The sequence below is a fragment of the Heptranchias perlo genome, chromosome 25, assembly GCF_035084215.1.
Source record: "Heptranchias perlo isolate sHepPer1 chromosome 25, sHepPer1.hap1, whole genome shotgun sequence".
Taxonomy (NCBI): Eukaryota; Metazoa; Chordata; class Chondrichthyes; order Hexanchiformes; family Hexanchidae; genus Heptranchias; species Heptranchias perlo.
Window position 1 is genome coordinate 35,532,236 of NC_090349.1, and position 15,594 is coordinate 35,547,829.

At 45.8% G+C, this 15,594-nt stretch overlaps 1 protein-coding gene across 1 annotated transcript in view; it reads right to left on the reverse strand.

Moving 5' to 3' along the window:
• The window catches only part of rph3ab (rabphilin 3A homolog (mouse), b), a 66,388-nt gene that overhangs the window by 7,951 nt on the left and 42,843 nt on the right, over positions 1-15,594 (reverse strand). Inside the window, exons 8-16 of the mRNA XM_068006329.1 lie at positions 12,726-12,788; positions 12,339-12,548; positions 10,378-10,457; positions 9,708-9,782; positions 8,585-8,694; positions 6,011-6,137; positions 5,519-5,575; positions 4,020-4,171; positions 572-653 (exon numbers count right to left, since the gene is read on the reverse strand). Of these exons, the coding sequence (XP_067862430.1) occupies positions 572-653; positions 4,020-4,171; positions 5,519-5,575; positions 6,011-6,137; positions 8,585-8,694; positions 9,708-9,782; positions 10,378-10,457; positions 12,339-12,548; positions 12,726-12,788 (956 nt within the window). The remainder of the gene's footprint in view (positions 1-571; positions 654-4,019; positions 4,172-5,518; positions 5,576-6,010; positions 6,138-8,584; positions 8,695-9,707; positions 9,783-10,377; positions 10,458-12,338; positions 12,549-12,725; positions 12,789-15,594) is intronic.

A 15,594-nucleotide genomic window follows, 5' to 3' on the forward strand; every position in this document is an offset into this window, starting at 1 on the left:
TGTGGCAGTGAGGCTCAGTCCAATGCACTTCACAAAGCACCACTTGAAAAAACCAATAACGAGATGTAACTACAATAAGGATCAATACAGTATTTGTACTGTATTATACCAATCAAACCTAGAAATCACTTTTGTGATATTAGGAGACGAAGACCTGATGTGGTCATATATCACTCTGTCCAATTTTTTTTGGAGAAGGCTTTAATCCAGGTCACATAAATGTATTAAGCCTTTGCCTGCTCATATTGGCAACAGTACTTTCCAGACTAGTGTTTGTGTAGGTGACTGCAAACTGTTAATGAATTGTATAGCAATTGTGTAATTTTAGTTCCAAGTTTCTCCCCTTAACCCCCATGCTGGTGTATGTTTCCAGGCTGATTTTGTTTTCCCTCTTCCAGCCTAGGCTCACTGAGGCCAAATATGTTCAACCCCAATATATCTTGACTGGGGCGTGTGTATCATTCCGAATGGAAACAGATTAATATAAGGAGTTATTTTATTGATGGGGGAATCATGTGTATCCTCCACCCTCCCCCGGGATGTGTACACTTATGAGATTAATGAGCCTCACCTCATTAAATTCAGGGTTCAGCGTCTTCTTCTTGATCTGAGTTTTTTGCTTGGCCTTTTTTCCCATGTCAGGCTTGAGACAGCTGAAAGAAACCAAGAGAAATCAGCATCAGGGTTTTAAGTGAATGTCTCATATATTAGGGTTGGAATTTCATGAGATGGGGAAAGTTCTTGTCAAGTCACTTTCATTCCAGTTTGTATCATCTGTGTCTATGGCACATAGTCATAGTGGGTCTGATCTTAAAAATGTCGATAAGTTATTACTTTCTTCTGGAGTCTCCCCATGACACATATAGTCCTCAGTCAAGTGCCTTCTGCAATATCACTCTATAGCTCAGCTGCTGTAGGTGTGCAGTGTCCTCGAGAAACTCTGTACCTAGATTTCCTTCTCTCTCCTGTGCAGACTGTGTGGCTTCCATTTTGATATCTCCCATCACGTTATGGCTGAGATCACATGCATTTTCCATCAGAGGTCACAGGATATCAATTAGGATTGGGAATCTTGTCTGATAATTTTCCCTCCTCACTCTGAGGGCACTGAGATCAATGTAGTCTTTGGTCAGAGATTATGCATTGCAGAGAGATCGCCCAAAAAGAACATTTTTTGTGTTCATCCTCACCCCACAAAAATCTTCAGGCTCGTCACTGACCCATTCTTGTCTCCAACCACCCCCCCCCAACAGGCCTTACCTGCTGGCCGGGTGTCTGCAGCAGGGGTGCCCGTTTGGGGCCTGCAGCGTGCCAAGAAAATGTTAATGAGGGTGGAACCTGAAAGTGGTTCGTGCCTCCCGACTGCTGCACCGCCAATATCGTGCCTATTCAGCGCCCAACACAAATGGTTCCTCCATTGAGGGAACACACAGACAGGCAGACATAGATAGAGGGAAACCTTGGGCTACAAATTGGGCAGTGTAACGCCCGTTGTTTCGGCACTACACGGCCACCCGAACATCCAAGATGATGTCTTGGCTGCGCACGCATGTTTCCAGCTGACGTGCTGGACGCCATCTTGGTATATGTAGTAGCGCACAGTCAAATACCGAATGCCGGCAGCATGTAAAGTAAGGAGAAAATGGATATAATCAGTGTGCAACGCTGATTTAAAGTGATAGACACCATTTTGGGACTTAACGTTCAACTCAACGCACAGTCTTAACCACGACCATCTGAACATGCCTTATAGTGCCTGGAGGACCCCTTACCAGCGCTATTTAAGGGACCATGCAGGATTTACAGCTTCGTTGCTGGATTACTGTTTTTGGAGGTCTCCTATACTTGAATACTTGGACGCTGAGACGTAGCCTAACCTTTAGAGCCAGGACATGCAGGAGTGAAGTTAGGAAACGCTGCTACATGCAAAGGGTGGTAGAAGTTGGGAACGCTCTTCTGCAAACAGCAGTTGATGCTAGCTCAATTGTGAATTCTAAATCTGAGATTGATAGATTTCTGTGAACCAAAGGTATTAAGGGATATGGGGCTAAGGCGGGTATATGGATTTAGGTCACAGGTCAACTATGATCTCACTGAATGGCGGAACAGGCTTGAGGGGCTAAATTCCACTGCCACTTGCTGCCCCTTGATATGCGCCACCTTCTCCTGCAAAAAAGCGGGACTTGTGTCTGGGTGATGTGCCTGTCATGGTAGAATAGCCGCCAGTGTGTGTGGCCTGTGAGTTGTGGGTGGGCGGCTTACAACAGTGGTAATGTGTAAGGGTGAGAGGAAGCATCTGAATGGCAGAGTTGAGTACTGATGGAAAGAGTTTGTTGATATGTGGGTGATGGGGGGCGTAGTGCATGGAGCAGTGGATGCGGCTAGTGGTGTAGTTGGTAGGAGACGCCACTTGACAGTTGACCTCACCCACCTTGATTACTTGTGTCAAAGCATTGAACTTCTTCCTGCACTGCATCCCTATTCTTGGCGCTGTACACCTGGCATTGACTGCCTCCCCTATTGTCTCCCACTGCCTTTTGGGCATATGTCTGGAGAGCCTCTTGCTCCCCCACCTTTTGTGGATATAGGATGTCCCTCCTTCTGTCCTGAACTTCTTCCTGCACTGCATCCATGTTCGTGGTGCTGTGCGTCTGGCATTGACTTTGTTCCCCACTGTCTCCCACTGCCTTTTGGGTATGTGCCTGGAGGGCCTCTTGCCCCACTTCCCTCCCTCCCCCCCCCCACAGATATAGGATGTTCCTCCTTCTGTCCACCTCTTGCACCAAGGCCTCTACTGCATCATCAGACAGATCTGGTACAAACTCAGATCGGCAGATTGGTGAGGTCTGACATGCAGATTGGAGGATGTGGGATTTAGTAATGCGCAACCTTTATTCAATGTTTTAACCTAACTCATCAGTTTGTAAACATAAGGATGGGACCTGCATCTGTGTTTTACCTGTGCGATGTCTGATCTCTGTGCAGACAGCAGACTGTTATTTTTAGCAAATAGCAGGTACCAGCTACCTTTAAGAGATTTAAAGAGACATCCTCCCTTTAAGAGATTGGGGCTCTTGTGCGAATTGCATTGAATCCTCGTGTCAACGCTGATTTCCAACGCTGCTTGAAGCTAAGTCCTCAGGCCGGACAAAAGTCTCGTCCTGCCTGTGCAAGAAGCACCGGGCACCGGTTAATAATGGATCGTGCTACCAACGCCCGAAAATAGGCCGTATCCAATTTACTCCCCCTCCCCCCCCCCCCCAATGTTGTTAACTGCTTCAATATTCCTGTACTTAGAACAATATGTTTTCCATCAAATGCATCTTGGATAATGCTGATTTGTGAACCATGTTGATACTGTAACTGAACAAGTATAATGTATTCTGCCTGAGGTAATGAGGAACTGAAGATAACAAGCCAAGTGTCAGGCATGAACATTCTGTCCTCAGTTGCTTGGTATGATTCAGACAGTCATCAATTTTTATGTAACTCACTGCAGTACTAATCGAGAAAATGAACACAGCGGTAGAACAGCAACACAGAGGAAGGACTGGACACCAAGACAGGCCCTCTGGTCCTGGGGGAAAAAAAGGGCAGAAAGCAGAGGCGACATGCCATAACAGGCCCACTGGGAGAGAAGGACAGGGAGCAAGGGTAAGGAAGGCTAAGTAAGGAACCAAGATATGAGACAGGCCACTTGGGAGAAAACAGGCAGGGAGCAAAGCCTATACACTGAGACCCACTGGGAGAATATATGTATGTTGCTGAAACAGGCCCACCAGAACAGCACAGCCTAGACAGAAAGCAGGGACTAAGATTGAGACGGTCCTAGCAAGCGACCAGGCAGGGAGCCGATGCTGGACTGGTGATGGAGGTTCGCCAGTTCAACAGGCCGGAAGCTAGATACTCAGACAGGTAAACTGGAAGAGAATACAAGCAGGCAGCAGAGGCTGGACTCTGCGACATGCCCACTGGAAAAGATTAGGCAGGATGCAGCAAGTAGAAACAGGTTTACATACATTTTGACAAAGGGGTCGGAGTATCCATTGGCATCCATGGCAGCTAAATGAACACAACGTATAATTCCCACGATCAGGCCTCCCTGCTGACTGTTATACAGGAGGGAGACAAGGATCCGGCCTCGCTCTTCAGTTTCACCACCATGATCGCCCTGCAGGGAGAGGGCAGAGTGTGCATCAGTGTGATTGTGCCCACAGAATGTGTCAGACTAAACCCTACTCTATATATTTATATATAACAACATGCTGGGATGTGCCTGAATTAATAATTGAGTTGAACATTCAATTTCCTCCAGATCATACCGGTTAAAGGGCAGTATTACCATATGGGGGAGAGGGGGGAGCCACTCGCTCTGAAAACTCTGTGGTAGCAGCAGCCAATTTAACTCCATGGTCAGAGCTCGCTGCTGCAGATGATTCTATCAACACTTAGATGCGCAAACGTTTAGAAGGTAGTTTTGAAATTTTCATCTCGGTTTAATTGGGAATCTGTACCACAGGAACTGCGTCACAAAATGCCATACTAGGAAACTGTACCACAGACACTGTACCTGCTCCCTCCTGCATTTTGGAGCCTTTCTTAGGCCCATAAGGAACATACACCTGCCTCAGCAGGCGTAGGCTCTGTTGGGCCTATTAGGAGTTGGACTGGGAGGAAATTCCCAGGATATACCAGGAACTCCCCAGCCACACCCCCTCGATGTGGGGGGGATGGCCATGAAGATCCATTCCCTCTGACCCCACTGAATTTCTTGTGGTCCTCTGAACTGGATGGAGTGCTGGCAGAACCATGTTTTTCCCCATTTTCCAGCCCTCTCCGGTACTTATGCCGGAGATGCACCAGGAGCTGGATTGGAATTTCGGCCCCTTGAGTATTGACCACAGAGCAGAGCCCGATCCTGCTCTTACCCGATGCTCACACATGTATTTTCCAGCAGGAGTCATTGATTAATGACCTGGAAGAGAATCCCTGGCCAATATTAACCCTGTTTCCAACTCAGGGGTGCTGAGGCCAACTGTACTGCCTGTACTGCTGCCTTGTTTGTAGATCAGCTAACTCAGCTTAGACAAGGGATCAAACCTTAGACCTCCTGATCTGCATGGCTTAGTACTATGCTGGAAGGTAAGTTTACTTACTGGACCATCAGGCAGCCCCTAGCAGAGGAGTTTTAATCCCTCTGTAATTTTATATTTCTGTCGCCAATTGGCACAGTTTGTTGCTATACCACTTGTGGTGTGCCAAGTAGCATAATACAGGTTTACCTTTGTGACTGCCTATTGTTGCTGAGTCCCCAGTCTGCACCAAGAGTCATCAAGGGGCATGGAACGTGAAAGGGGAAGTAGCTATGTGTTTCCCCAAAGAGAAGAAAGGAAGAATCAGCTTGTTTGGGGTGCGGGGGAGGGGTCCCTGGTAGCTACCCCACCCCTCCCAACTTTTCCCTTTATGATCAGAGTTTTTTAAAAAGCACAATACACAGATATAATGAGTCCAGGTTTACCTCATCCTCGTAAAGTGACATTCCTCGTGTTGATCCAACCGTAGAACCTCGCTTTACCTGTGGAAATATTCACAGTACATTTAGGGACAGTGTGGGCTGCAGCAAGTGAATAACTTCTAACCCAATTAGAATGTATTCCTAATATGTCACTTTGGGAATTTGTTTCGTCCTTGACCATCAAGTCAGCTCATCCTTTCCTCCAATATCAATCCTCCAAAGTTAGGAGTGCGAGCAGTCTCCTCTCCACACTGTTGCATTAGTTGCCATACCAATTTAATGCTTGTTCATGCCACATTCAGGGCATTCTGGTGACACATGCTCACTAGAAACAGGGTCGAGACCGTTTTACACACCATCTCATGGCTGACAGGAGAAAGTTTCAACCCACTGGTTTGGCTGGATTGAAATCTTGATCCCAGAGTTGAAAATTCAGAGCTTTAACTGACCAAGACACCCAGTCCCCTGAAGAATAAATAACTAGTAGTTCCTTACTGGCACCACTCTCTCCAGACAAATGTTGAAGTTCTTTGCTTGATTGGGTTTGAGTTTTTTCAGAGAAACTCTGGTCTCCCCGATGAATTCATTGTGACCAAACTTATCTTCATCCAGGACAGAGATCCTGTATCGGAAAGAGAGTAATTCAGGTTGAGAAGACAACGAAAGGCAAATTCACCAGAATTCAGGGGCAATATCACAAACAATCAGGCAAATAGAGAGCGAGAGAAATCAGAGAAACAGGACATCATCTTTCTTAGAAACTAGTGGGTTATTATGGTCTAACAAGTTATTCCAAGTTATTCCAATATTCAGAAATGTTTGGAGTAAAGTTCATTGAGATCTCAAAACACAACCCAGGCAATTGTGAGTAGTTTGAAGAGTGATCTTGTAAATCTGTAGAGATGGGCAGAAGGAGAAAGACAGGGATAAGATGCAGACAGACACTGAGAAAAAAATTAAAAAGCAGACAGACAGAACCTTAGAAGTAGAGACAGGAAAAAGATGGAAACTTGAGACAGAAACAAGCAGACGGATAGAAGCTTTAGGTAAATAGAGACACAGAGGATAACACATTTAAACAATGAAGGCCTGAAACTCTGTGGGTTGCGATCTTGGCAATTAAAATGGCATCGCGCCCACCTGTGCCGTCCAGCTTTGAGCTGCTGGAGTATGTGGGGTCAGTGGGAGGGCACCTGATTTTATCCCCCTCAGCGGGCACCCACTCCTCTATGGGTGCATCTCGGGTGCTGTCAGAAACTCCAACACCTGGCTCCCCGCCCCCTGCTCCAGAAGAAAATTTTTCTCCACCCCCTTTCACAGTAGGGTCTACTTTTGCTCCATCCAGAGGCTGGTGCACCTTATCTGACTGGGGGTATTGGCCTCCAGACATAAGCCGGCTTCCACATGGGCCAGGGTAGGGATTCCACCACCCCCAGCCTATCCGCACCACCTCAGCGGCCTGGTAAAATGCAGGCAGAGGCTCCGTCTCTTAAAAGGCTGAGTGGGAAATCCCATTTCAGGTCAGGACCTGGCGTATCTGGGTCCTGGCCTAGTTCTGCCATAGACCTGCCAGAGTTACAGTGGGAGTCCGCTGGAACAGCTGAGGAAATTCGGCCCCTGAATGATCCAAGCTACCTAACAAATGAGCAGTGAAGTATGGAGTGTGATTGCATTATGTCCAATTGAGTCCATGAGTTATTTATATGTGGTGTCACACTGGAATCTGTGTGATATTCATTTAGATAATGTGCAACTAATTTATTGGTTTTTTTTTTTGTTATGCCACATTTAACTGCAAGATCTACTCATATCGATGCAGGTCAGAGGACAGAATTTAGGGGTGTGACACCAATGCTGGGAAGATGCTGAAGAGGCTAGGAAGGATTTGACTAAAGTCCAGAACTGGATTTTAAAAGTTCTAAATACTGCGGCTGATAAATTAACAGCAGGCTGAATTCAGCCCTTATTTGTGGTTTAGTACTGCTGGGTATCATGAAACTGGAATTAAATGAGGTTCTTTTAATTTCTTTTATTGTCCCCCTCACCTGAAGGTGTTAACATTTTGCTGGTGAGTGTTGGCAGGGTATCCCACCTCAGTGGGGGGAGTCACAGATAAGCCATCCCTGTCCTCACTCCAACTTCACATAACTGCACTTACAGCAGGGGCCACTGGATAGGGATTAGGAGTAAGGACCCTGGTTTATTTTCCTCTCCTGAACCAAGAGGCACTGAGCCCAGTTGTGGTGCTCCGATTGCAGTCCAAGCTGAGATCAGCGAATTCAGCTCAGATCGACAATCAAGCTTGGAACCTGCCTGGTCTATATGGCTCAGCTATTCATTTGTTAAACCCAGTGAACCACTGGAAGAACTGAAGGATACTTTTTATTTATTTTATTATATTAAGGTTTTTTTTTAATGCTTTAACATGTTTAAATATATTTCAGTGCTTTAATTTTTCTCTTTTTGGAGGGGGTGGGGGGGTGGATGAAGGAATTTTAAATCAAGAAATGTTAATGAAAAGGATAGCAGCAGTGTGGTAGCTGGTTATATGGTACATCTTATAATGGTTAAAAATAGTCCCGTGATCACAATACTACTAACACATCACTCCTGAGGGACTATTACAGATACATTCATTCAAGAAGATGCTGGATCTCTTGTTTCAGTTCCCAATTACCAATAATGTCTGCAGAGTAATGGTACAAAATGGTCAGGAGTTTTTTTTTTGCAACATCAGGAAACCAGAGGCAACATAAATGAATGTGAATATTCCTGGATAGATCAGACAACTATATACCACATCCATTGTATAAAAACTGAGAAAGAAATAAAGTCAGAGGCAAAGACAGACTGTTAGAAAGAGATAGAGTCACAGACCATCTGCGAGATGTCAAATACATTTGTTCAAACCTGAAACACTGATTCAATTGAAGATCCCTGGAGGTTACTGAGTTAGCTGAAGATTACTGGAGGTTTCTGGGTTAGCTGAAGATTACTGGAGGGGTTTTCAGTTATCTGGAGATTGCTGGAGGGGCTCTTTCCTTGTTTGTCTGTGTCTACATTTCTTACCTGAGAGTTTTTCTCTGCATATCCTCCTCAGTGATTCCATGGTACGTTAGCCGTTCATTCCACACAGGGTTTCGGGTGTTGCGCAGAGTTTTTGTGCGCAGCTTGTTTGACTGTATATTTGGAACATAAACAAGTTAGATGTCAACTCATTTCATAGGCTACCCAGTTCCACATTCTCCTGATATAGGGACTGTTTTTCACATTTTATTTGGGTGTCTCAAAAAACATCAACAATTCTGACATTTTATGAGGTTAAATAGTGTTTTTTTCCTTCTCTAATTCCCTGCCCATCTATCCTGAAGGCAATGGTTCATGGTAGCCCACAGACATTGAGGCCAATGCACCATCACACTGCTACTCAAATAAGATTAGCTGACTCAGTACAAACCAGTGTCAAACCTGGAATCTTTCCGATCTGTGCGCTCAGTACCATATCAGTAGGTGTATCCACCCACCATCAAATCAGGGGAACTCCATCTGGTTAAATGGTTCATATTGAAAATGTATTTATATTTCTTGTGATGTTACGATTATAATTTCTTTCTCAGCTGACAAGGTGGGCAAGCCATCTGCTCCCTGGGTCGTTCCAATGTTTCACTGTAAATCCAGTTGGTATGAGATGCTTCAAAGCGCCCAGGGTTGACTTCACTTCCACTGTATCCCACCCTTCTTGCCAGGAAATGCTTTGCCTTCCACTTTGGACCTTCCCCTAGTTAGACTGGCTGAGATCAAGACCTTTCTCTGAGGAATTTGGGGAGTAAGGGGAACACAATGGGGCAGATTTTTACTTTGTGCGATAATGTAAAACAGGCTGCCGACTCGCTATCACCCGTTTTACACTACTGTACAAAATCAAGATTTACCCCAATGTGTTTCTGATAACTGTACCTCCATATGTCCATGAAAACATGCCACTTCAGCTGTAATTTGTCACAGCGGTTCCCATAAGTAACTGAGCCACAGAAACCCAAATTGTGATGCACATATCCCATCTTACTGGTCGTCATGGCACAGACACTCCCCCACACATCACAGCGGCCATGGAACAGATACTTCATACTTCACCAGTAGTAATGGTAGATGTCATGAACATTGTGTTTACACTATGATAGGAATATCTTACCTTGCTGGCTCCAGGCAGAAGATGTATTTTCACATATGGATCAGCCAACCCGTTGGAGTCCATGGGTTTCAGCCCCTGTAAGGTAGGAAGGTCACAAATGCCTAGTCAGTACTTGGGCCACCAGTCTGTAGCTGAATCTCATAACGACCACATGTAAACAACATGGAGTCACCACCTCCAACAGTATTTCTGATTGACTTGATAATGAGATTACCAGCTTAATCCCAATTATGCACTGCAGACCTGCATCCATAAGTTAGTGGGTTGAGGTTGCCCAAACTTGTTTCACAGGTAGCAGTAAGAGATTTTCATCCTGTTGGTCTAGTTTGGATGCTAACACAGATCTCAGAAATGACTATACCTCCCAAATGCCCTAAAAGCACAGTGTTCTAACTGGCCCTACCACTCTGTTTCCTTAAAATTGCAGTTCTAACATACTGCCGCACTCAGTCCCCTGGGACCACATGTTCACACGGCAGGATCCCAAACATCTCTTTGCAATGAAAGCATTTTAAGCCACCTTTCAATTGAGGACTTTTCAATTCTTTGGGATGAGAGAACATTTCACAATTGACTGAAAACTGCTTTGATATCTTTAGTGGCCTAGTTATCCTCATTTTGAGCTTGATTATGAACTCCTACCATAAGATGAGTAAATCAGACAACTCACCTTTGCTTTTATGATGGTGCAGTGCAAAGCATTGTTGACCTGGTCATATATTAGACTGAACTCCAGTGCTCCCAGTGTAGCTGTGAACACAACCAATACAACTTTCTCAACAAAACAATCACCAACATCGGGTATGAGAGCAGCACTATGATTCCTTGATTCATTTTAGTTTAAAATCGTTATCCATTTTGATGGACATCACGCTTCAAGATAAGCACAGTTCTATCATTTAATCTGTGCTGCTCTTTCAAGTATAAACAACAATCTTTCAAGTATAACTATGGATTAACAATATAATGCACTTACTGCAGAGGAATTCATACCTGAGGTCTCAGTTGATGACAGAGAATTAGTACAGATAGTAAATGTTTGAGCCTGGAATTTATATTGTGCAATATTATTGTATGAACATTTAGTCCACTACTTTAACAGAGATATTAACCCATAATGGGTTAAAATAGTAGGCTAAGAAGTTTAGTATAGACATATTAAGCATTCATATGATAGTATTGTACAGCGTAATTTCTGGGCTTCAATCCGCTTTACATTGTCTGATATTACAGAATGTAACTCCACAAAGATGACTCCTTTTGTCACAGTAACTCAGGCCATTATGACCTGGATCAGGATGGTCAATTGGCAGATTAATCAGTTAATCATGTAGTTGGCACTGGATTTCTCTTTCTCGGTTGTGATTTAGAACACTCAGGGTTCTTCAATCTGGTGCCACAGATTCCAGCAATTGTGTTTTTTCTCCAAACCTTTTTGCTGTATTTCTGGCTTACTCTTTCTCTCTCTTCAGTGTGTGACATAAAACAAGAACATAGTTTACATCAACCCAAAATCCCAAACCAAAACGACCTAGATCAAAAAGCTCTGCTGACTGCAGCCAGGAAATTACTGCTGCTGATATTTGCATACAAACTTTTAGGGACTTTTCCCAGTCCCACTAGCGTGTATCAAGACAACTACAGACAGCTGCCTGCAATTTTCCGTCCATAATAAATGGACAATTGTGGCCTTGCCATTGGTGCAGTCCCAGAAAATTAAGGCTTCAATATGTTCATGTGGCATTCCTCTGTCAGCTGTTTTAGTGGAAATGTTAACCCATTTAAAATAAATGGATTAATACCAGTATTAAAATAGCAGACAGAGGAATGTCATGAACCGGGGGTACAAGCAGCAAATTCAGAATTAGACATATTTCTCCCAGATACTGCTTTCACCCCCTCAACATTCCACTGGTGTGTGCATTTCTAGGGTGGGGGGGGAACCAGGACATCATGCCCTGGAAACTTGTTTATTTTTTACTTTAAATATTTGACACATTCTGGCTAAATTTAAACCCTTTTAATTTCACAATTGAATTAGGCAAAATAAGTAACATTTGGGTTTGTCCACTTTTAGCAAACCAACCAAACCATCATTTCCCCATAAACTACCTGAAGAGTCACCTAAACCTCCCTTCTATCTCCATCAGAGGGGAAATCGTGGCCCCTCAACCCCGACACAACTCACTCTGAGGTGACTAATTGAAAAAAAGGCTTCAGGACGTGTCTATGTGTACAAGGTGAGAATAGGTGATCATTTGAGCAGGACACCTGTGAGAACATTTCCTTTGATGTGGCGGTAAAGCTGCCACCTCACAAATAAAATATCCGCAAAATATGTGCAATGATTTTATTCCCTGTTAAACTAGGGAGACGCTGATGGTTTTGTCAAAGCAGAATAAATCAGAACTCCTATTAAAGGGTTGCCACCTGAAACATTAATCTTTCTCTTTCAGATGATGACTGGCCTGCTCTGTATTTCCATCATTTTCCGTTTTTAGTTTCACCTCAGCAGTGAAATGTTGGATTCCCTTAATGATGCAGCAGAGTGTAAAGGAGTATTTTACCATTGATTATCCTTGCTGCTTAATAGTCTTTTGTAATGAATCTCCCAACCCCAGTATTACTCACTGGCTTCATCCGAATCATAAACGTCCTCGTCCTCATCCTCCGGCTGCTGCTGCTGTCGTGAGGAAGGAGTCAGTACCGGGGCTGTGCTTGGTGCTGTATACTGCGCGTGCTGACGAACAGCTCTCTCCTCCTTCACCGGGGTGTAGCTGGTATCCGACGATGGGATGGGCTGACTGGCTGCAGAATGCGACAAGGAGGGTGACCCTACCACTGGCAGGGAGAGAAACAAAAAAAAGAAAGAAAGAGAAAAATCATTTCTTGCTCACTTCAAGCTGAGGACCTGTTTGATGGCGCTATGTCTCAAGATGAAATCGGACACCCAGAGCCAGGGAGAACTGAAATGAGAAATGAGAGGCTGAGAATGGAGCTGCTCGTAACCGTTCTTACTTGGCTTTTGCTCTGGATATCTGGGAGTCATTCCCTGGCCTGATCTATAGGTTCCAGGGGCGCCTGCAAATGAAGAAACCAGAAATATGTTAATCTAACTGCCTGAAAAGTCAGCAGTTCTCTTATAATGACAGTACAATAAGAACCAGAATAGAGTTCAGCAAAAAGTCCTATGAATTTTAATGGGGAAGGAAAATCTTTGGGGAGTAATTTCTGTTCAAAATACTCGTCTATTCCATACAAAAAGAAAATACCTGCCATTATTTATTTTGTTGTTTTTGTATCGCCAGACATGGAGATTCAAGTTGGATCTTCCTTGCTACTGGGCTGCTGTGGTGTTGTCGCTGACTGGGATTGTCCAGATTGGATCCATGATAAACTATTGGGAGGTGGGGGTGTGGGGGTGGGGGAAGCTCGGAGACTGCCTGAGCCCTGGTAGCGAGCCATTGCCCATGGAAAACCATGTGAGGGGCTTGGATTACTGCATCTCCAATCAACAGTACTGGTCACTGGAGTTGTGGGAGAGGCAATGGTGCAGCTCTCAGGCTGGTTTGAAATCAAGTGTGCCTTTTATGGTGCCATTCTGGGATCCACAGCAATGATCCCCATCTGTGGTATCACAGAATAGCCTAGCACTGAGGAAGATCTGACATAAAATATTATTTTTCCATATAAATGCGAGTTCTTTCATTTCTTTCTATATAGAATTTGAACAAAAGGTACTTTCCTTGAATGATCCTACCCCTTGAAATGAAATAATGTTTTGGAAGAACCTTTGTATTTTCACAGGAAGGCCCTGCTTGGAGTTAAGGAGACTTATGAATGGATTGGCAGTATAATATATAAAATAAGGTGGGCAGATATCCAATGAAACCCGGTCACTTCTTCACAGGGAGAAATGGCGGATGGGGGGGGAGCAGTCCTGATTCTAACTTCCTAGTGGAAGTTATGCGGCCAGCAAACCGTCCAACTCCCCGGGAGTTTCTAACTCCCTGCACCTGATGTTTGTCTCCTGCCCGAACCTGCAGGAAGCACCAGGCAGGCGGGAGCGGGATTTCGGGTGGCAGAGGGCCGCTGCCAGGGATCCAAGGGAATGGTCTCCTGCACTCAGATAAGTGTTTGGGAGGGAGTCGGGAGGGAGTCAGGAGGGCATTGTAGTCAGGCGGAGGGCAATCCTGCTCCTCCTGGCCCACAAGGAAGCCAAAAACCCCCCAGAATTAACCCACTTTTGGGCCTTTACTGGCCCCGAGTCCTCTTGCCACCAGGTTGGCCTGGCAGGGAAACCACGAACGCTTCCCCGCACAGGCCGCGGGTTAAAATTGCAGTCGGTCTCCAATGATGACGTCATTGGAGCCCGATCTGCATATTTAAAGAAGGACCAGCTGCTTTCCAGTGGGTGTCCCACTCGCTCAAAAGAGCAGGTTAAAATTACAAAGGAGTAAACTTGGAGAGGGTAAGTCCCCGCGGCCAGATATTCAGATGTGGAAAGGTTTGTTTACACTCGCCATCCCACACACCCTTCCTCCTCCCTGCATCCTCAATTTGTTGAAAACCAGACTCATTCCACAGCCTCCTACTCTAACTCATTCTGACTTATGGGGCATCATTTTAGCACCCGCTATCGGGTGCGTTCCTGGCGGGGGGGCTCCGAAAATCGGAGAATCCCGGAGCGGGTCGGGAGCCCGGCTCCAACCCGCCCACTTCCGGGTTCCCCACTGACGCGCCGGCGTGCGCGCGCAGCCCCCGCTGGTGGGAATCCCGCAGGCAATTAAAGCCAGCGGGGTTCCACTTGAAGGTATTTACTTAGCTATTTCAGGTCATTGACTGACCTGATTAAGGGATTATGTGAGGAGGGGTGGGATTTTATAGCAAACTGGGACTGTTCCCGTACTGGGGGAAACACTCCCAGTTCAAATGGACCTGTTGCAGCCATCAGCCTGTGGCAGCTGCAAAGGTCCATTTGACAGGTCAGCGGGGGGGAGACCCTCACTCATTGCAGGAGGCCACTCTGTCACTTGGGACAAAGATTGGCCTCCACCACCCTCCTCCTGACAATCAAAGTCACCAACTTGCACACTTACCCCGGGGTCCAGAGACATGTACCTACCTTGCGGACCCCCTCAGATGTACATCTTCCGGATGGGGGCTGCCGTAACTGCAGTCATGACCTCCTCGGAGGGCGAACAGCATCACCACCAGCCTCGCCATCCACCTCTGACACGTGGAGCTCCACAACAGTGACACATCCACCTGTACAGCAGGAGGGAGGGCTACCGTAGAGAGAGATGCGTCGCAGAGGTCACTACCCTCGCCACAGGGTCCACAGACCGAGGCTCAGCTTCCTGGACCTCTCTGAGCAGCAGTGCACATGGAGGCTCAGAGTCACTCGACATGTAGTCGTGGACATCTGCAGCCTCCTTCATGCCGAGCTGCTCCTGGCTGGCCCGAGCACCATCTTCTTACCTGTCGCTGTCAAAGTCACCACTGCCCTCAACAACTTCTCCTCCGCATCCTTCCAAGGTGCCACCGGGGACATCGCCGACGTCTCTCAGCCGTCTGCACAAAACAGCCCTGCAAATACACCTACACCCACTCTGCAGTGACACAATGGGTGGCATCAGGTGTGGGTCTTCATAGTGATCCTCAGGAAAGGGCATTATTGAACAAACCAGACAAGATTCGCAAAGACATGGCAGTAGAGGTGCCAATATAATATGTAATGTGAGTTGGTCAGAAATTCAATATAAGTAACAACCATGACAAACCCTCAAACACCCTTGTGCATCCCCTTCATGCTCACGACACGTTTGCCTTACGCTGCCTACTGCACATATGTGATGCATGCCCTGTGGCTGCAGCACAGGTAGTG